The sequence below is a fragment of the Otolemur garnettii genome, unplaced genomic scaffold (genome assembly GCF_000181295.1).
Source record: "Otolemur garnettii isolate 467f Iridium unplaced genomic scaffold, OtoGar3 scaffold00066, whole genome shotgun sequence".
NCBI lineage: Eukaryota > Metazoa > Chordata > Mammalia > Primates > Galagidae > Otolemur > Otolemur garnettii.
In genome coordinates this window covers 6,690,974-6,696,803 of record NW_003852461.1, presented here as the reverse complement: position 1 = coordinate 6,696,803, position 5,830 = coordinate 6,690,974, and the positions used below count along the sequence as shown (strand labels likewise).

General features: G+C 49.2%; 1 protein-coding gene across 1 annotated transcript in view; it reads left to right on the top strand.

The window, feature by feature from the left end:
* LOC100950432 (cytochrome P450 2J2) overlaps positions 1 to 1,165 on the top strand; it is a 34,905-nt gene extending 33,740 nt beyond the window's left edge. Inside the window, exon 9 of the mRNA XM_012807213.2 lies at positions 412 to 1,165. Within this exon, the coding sequence (XP_012662667.1) occupies positions 412 to 590 (179 nt within the window). The 3' untranslated portion in view covers positions 591 to 1,165. The remainder of the gene's footprint in view (positions 1 to 411) is intronic.
* The last annotated feature ends 4,665 nt before the right edge of the window (positions 1,166 to 5,830 follow it).

The window sequence follows — 5,830 nt, the reverse complement described above, 5'->3', positions numbered from 1 at the left end:
AGGAGACTGTGACTAGGGGAAAGATGCCGGCACTCAGAATCCCTGCTCTGACGTTACTTATTATATTCAGCACAGTTCCCTTTAGGGACTAGAAAACACTGACACAGGATTTGTTATTGTTTTGTTGTCTATTTTTTGTCTTACTGTTTGTTAAATGGGTTTTAAAGCCCGTAGGCTAAACCCCTACTTTCTAGGTCACCCCAGTCTTCCAGTTCTGTGGTCCCCACCTACAGTGTCACCCCAGAACCTCACCTGCCTGCGCCCTGAGCCCTGCAGGCATCTGACTCTGTGCTTGGGTGAAGCCAAGTGTTGCTCTGCTCAGGTCTTACAGGCTGTGGGTGAGGCTCCCAGTCCCTGCTGGGCACCAAGGCCACCCCGGCGGATAACTCATCCTTTGATTTTGTCTTTCAGGAAAGCGGGTTTGCCTTGGAGAACAGTTGGCCAGGACTGAGCTGTTTATTTTCTTCACTTGCCTTATGCAAAAATTTACCTTCAGGCCCCCAGACAATGAGAAGCTGAGCCCCAAGTTCAGAATGGGCGTCACCCTTTCCCCAGTCAAACACCGTCTCTGCGCTGTTCCTCGGGGGTGACCTCATTAGGAAAGGAAAGGAGAAAGTGAGAAGAAATGGACTGTGTTCTGAAGCCACTGCTGATGCCATAGATATGAGGGGCCAAAATGATAATGACCCTGAGGAATTAGACACAGAAGAAACCATATCCAAGTCCTGGCTTTGCTGTCTCCTTTAAATTAACCTTGGAAAAACCACTTAAGTGCTAAACAATTTACCTTTTCATCCAGGAAATGAAAAGAAGATAACGATGCCTTTCCTAACAGAAAGTTCTTGCAAGAATCAAAGGAAACAGAGGACGTTAAGTGAGTTGGAAGCCATAAAGCACAGCATAAATGTGGTGTCTGTAATGTGCCTCCTTCCCGCCTCCTTTGTTACACAGTATTTTTGCCTGTGCCCTTTGAGATAGCACAAGGCAAAATGGTGCAAAATAATCACTAAGGTTATGGGTCCTGGGGGCGGTGCCTGTGGCTCAAAGGGAGTAGGGCTCCACCCCATATGCCGGAGGTGGTGGGTTCAAACAGAGCCCCAGCCAAAAACTGCAAAAATAAATAAATAAATAAATAAGTGGGCCCTGGGAGCAGGGTCAGAGGTGAGCCATAAAAGCTATCTCATTTCGGCTCGGCGCCTATAGCTCGACCGGCTAAGGCGCCAGCCACGTACACCTAAGGTGGCGGGTTCGAATCCCCAGCCCGGACCTGCCAAACAACAATGACGGCTGCAACCAAAAAATAGCTGGGTGTTGTGGCGGGCGCCTGTGGTCCCAGCTACTTGGGAGGCGGAGGCAGGAGACTCGCTTGAGCCCAGGAGTTGGAGGTTGCTGTGAGCTGTGATGCCACGGCACTCTACCCAGGGGGACAGCTTGAGGCTCTGTCTCAAAAAAAAAAAAAAGCTATCTCATTTCCTAAGAGCTGTGCTTGCTTATTTTGTTCCTGCCCCAGAATGGTTCTCTAATAAGTTAGAGGGCAGCAGTATTCCCTATTTACAGACAGGGAAAGCCAGTGTGGCTGAAGCAATCTCCACGGCTTATGTGAGTAAACACTACCTTGGCCTTGGGCCCAGGGCAAAATAGAGTGTGACCCCAATTAACCCACCCGTGGAAAAGGTTTGGGAGACAAACTTGGCAGTATTTTGCATTTGTGAGATTACCTCTTTGCCTTAAATCCTCCATTAGGCATCTATTCTCCTTGTACTTAACTATGTGGTAGGTATGATCTTTTCATTGTAACAAAATTGTAAGCTTTTGCTGGGCCCTGGTAGAGTATTTCATAGCAGGAAATCCGAAATGCCACACACCTGCTCAACCGTTCCGGGCGCGGTTTCTGAGGGAAAACAGCATTCATAAAAGTGCCCGCCAGGTAACCCAGTCCTGGGAGCACTGACCACAATGCCGATGGAGAAAAAAGGTGCTAAACCTTATCAAAACATGTCCTTTGTTCCCTTAAAGCGGTGTGTTAGTCTGTTTGGTGTTGCTATAATGGAATTCCTGAGGCTAGATAATTTATGTGGACAAGTAGTTTATTTCCTCATGGTTCTGGAGGCTGGGAAGTCCAGGGGCAGGGCAGGGTGGCAGTTCCTGGCATGGGCTTTTGTACTGTGTCCTAAGATAGTAGAAAAGTGAAGAGCAGTTCTACCCCTGCAACCCGGAAGTATAGACTCAGACCCTCTTAAGTGCAATTCAATTGGGGATTTATTGAAGCTGCGCAGGGGACTGCTGCTCTGAGACAGACAGTCCGTCTCAGTAGAGGGCAGGTTGCCTTATATAGTTTTTGAGCAAGCATATTACAGAAGCAAGATATGGCTGGTTAGGTAGGGCAGGGGGCTTACAGCTTGGGGGTTACAATCTGGGTAAATTCCCACCATTGTTCACCTGAACTTGGGACTTTTCTGTGTTTCCTTGTTTCGCCTCTGAGGGGGAAGGAGGAGGAGTTCCCAGCATTGACTCTGGGGGGAGAGAGGAGGAGGAAGGTGAGCATTCCCCTAGTCGACTCTGGGGGGAGGGAGGCAGGCTGAAAACCTGCCCAATTTCAGGGCGAGCAAGCCCATGTGAAATAAAGAAAGCGCCATGTGCCAGGCCCACTTTATAACAGCCTGCTCTCTCCATAACTAACCCAGTACTGTGGTAAAGAGTAATCCATTCCTGAGCGCTCCACCCCCCTGACCTTTCACGAGGCCCCACCTCCCAACACTGCAACACTGGGGCCCAAGATTCAAAATAAGCTTTGGAAAGGAGAAACACCTATAGAAACACCTATAGCAAGGTGATTACACTTAAGGAAGTTATAAGCCTAAAACACAACCCACCAGGAAGCCATGGTGCTTATCCTTCCTGTGTCTTAAGAGTCAGAGAAAAACCAATGCAGTTGACACCTGAGAATGGGAAACAGAGAAAAGGATGGTGGGGGTGGGGTGGGGGTTGGCTGGAGCCAGCCTGAGCTGCCAGGGAGAGCCAAGGAAAAATGTGTCTGGAAGAAACACTGGGTTGTTAATGTGAGAGAAGAGGCTTTGGTCCTTCCTGCTCTGTAAAGGAGAGAATAGTAGCGAGAGTCCCACGTGTGTGCACTTTTTGTAACTCACTAGAAAGTTGCATTTCTAGAAAACATGTCAAGTGGTAGTCTGAGAATAAAACTAATCAAATAAGGCCTTGGACTTGAACTTCCCAAACTTCCAAGACCTTGTCTTCCTTTTTGTTTTCTCTAATCAGACCATCCAAATGAGAGACTCAAGTAGAAATTGGACAAAACTCATTCTGTGTCTCAGTGTCTTCATCTGTGAAATGAAGGGCTTTGACGAGTCACCTCTAGATTCATTCCTGCTCTGCTGTGCGTGTCCCATGCTCCTAGATGGGCAGATACACACCTGTTAAGCCCCCTGTGGACTCATCCTGACCTTGGGGATGCAGTGGACCCAGGGCCAAGTAGGATGTGAGCACAATTAACCAGAAACCTTGGGGAATAGAAGACTGTAATTGAATTTATTGGCCATGGAAAATGTCTCTCTCCCTCATCTTTGATTTTTCTCAAAGCCTGTTGGAGAGCTCTAAAATATGAGCCCCTCTCCTGTCCAAGCAGGACATGAAGGTTTTGTTGCACACGCGGCTATAGCTCTCCTATTCCTCCATCTATTTTGAAGACTCTAGGGCCCCTGGCCCCCTCTTTTGTACCAGTGCCTGACACACACTGTGCCATCACCATAGCATCACCTGGGGCTTCGTGGACCAGGTGTGGATTTTACCCAATGGCCATCCAGGCTGTGACTCTCCTCTTCACAACTCTCCCATAAAGAGGCCCAGACACATGCAGGCTGCAGGATAAACATAAATTCGGGTAGCAGGTCAAGTGACTTATGGCACGAGGAGCAGGACACTCACAATATCTTGAATTCTAAGGTCAGTGTGCTTAAGTTGGGCACAGCCTGACTGCAGGCACCAGGAGAGGCCCAGGAAAGGACCCTCACACCGCCCCACATTTCTGTAGACAGGGAGGGGCTGGTTAGGTGACCTTGTGTCAAGGACAATACCCAGGGTTGGTTAGAGCTGGAAAGCCCAGATACCCCGGTGTCAAGCTGTTCTTCCCTTGAGCTTCCTTCCTCCAGCCTGCTGAGCCGGCCTTTTGCTAAGCCACCAAAGGGAAGGAGGGGTTAGTGGTCAGTGCTGAGGGTCATCTGGATTTGTCACTGCTCGACCCCTTATTATGACTTCGTGAACAAGACATTTAAATCTGTAAAGTCTCCACTTTCTTCCTCCAAAACAAAAGTATGAGAGCAGAAATCAAAATCAGAAAACACAGAATCCTGTCTGTGTAACAGATTCACAGCAATGAGATTCAACGGGGTCGGTGCAAGGCTAAGGGGCCCATTTCCATCCCCACCCAAAACACTCTGTGGACTACTTTTCTGCCTCTGAGTAAAAATTTCAGACAGCGTCCTTTGTTTCTAGGTTACTCTGACATAACAAATATTCCTATCCTCACCTTTTTCCTAAGGAGGGTCATTTCGGTCAATACAGTTTGCAGCCCAGTACATGTACAATTTATAGATCTGCACAGGATGACTGCTTGAGCACTCGTCCCCACCCAGTTTTAGAATTGGAGGATTCCAGGGAGGGTGGGCAGGAGTCTGATGGCCTTTTCCCTCTGCGTCCTGTGCTCCCTGACACGTGCTTCTCCACCTCTCGTGCTTCACAACCACCCACCTCTGCCTCCCACCCACCTGACCCGCCAGCTCTGTCCCTGTGCAGCACCCTTCACTGAACACCCCTCTCCCACACCTGGGCATCTGCCAGTTCTGCTCTGCTTCTGGCCATTCTGCACCATTTTGCCCAAGATGCTCTTGTTGGCATCTACTGTGGCCCCAAGCTCGCTTCACAAGGGGTCCACATGCAGCCACACACCTCCCTCCATGGCCACCAGTGTGCCCCCCCCCAAGTCTTACCTGCATGCGTTCCAGGCCTCCATGCATTGATTCTTGGTACCACAGAGAGTCCACAAAGAACAGCTCAATCCCTGGGGGCTTCAAGTCTGGTGAGGGGAAACCAAGTTTCTCCCCCACTTCAGGGGAGATGGTGAGGGAGGACCCTCCTGTCAAAGAAAACTCAGCTGAAAAGTAGGAAAGCAGAATATTCCAGCAAAAATAAGTTTTATTCAGAAACTGTTGCAATGGAGTGAAAAAGACTTCAGCGCAGAACCAGGCTCAATTCCAAAGATGGCAAAGACAAGTTGGAGATTCACAGCCAAAGAGCAGGATGGGGGAACAAGTGGATGAACAATTGCTAAGAGAAAACACCAGGGTTGGTGGGGGGATTCTTGCTGACAGAAGGCCAGAGTGATCAGACACCGAGGCGAAGGGTCAAGAATCTGAGCAGATATCAAGGTTGTCTCTAAACAGACTTAGCGAGCTCGGTGGAATCGCATTGCTTCCCTCGGTGTACACATACGCTAGTCCCGATCAGTGGAAAAACCACACCTTGGGAATTGTTTCTGCCACTTGGAAAGTGTTCCATTCCTGAGCTTCTCCCCTCATGAGATGGAATCTATTTCCAGTCGTCTTCACTCTGGGCTGGCCTGCAGGTGAAATAGCTTTTTTGAGCCTAAGGCCCAAAAGACTCTGTGAGCTTCTGCTTGCTCCTGTGGGACTGTGACCACCATTGACAAACCCACATCACTCTGATGACGAGAAACCGTGGCTCAGTCACTGCTGTCACATCGCCCCATCTGACAGCTCACCAGCCACCAGCACTGTGCGTAAGGACATCCAAGATGCAC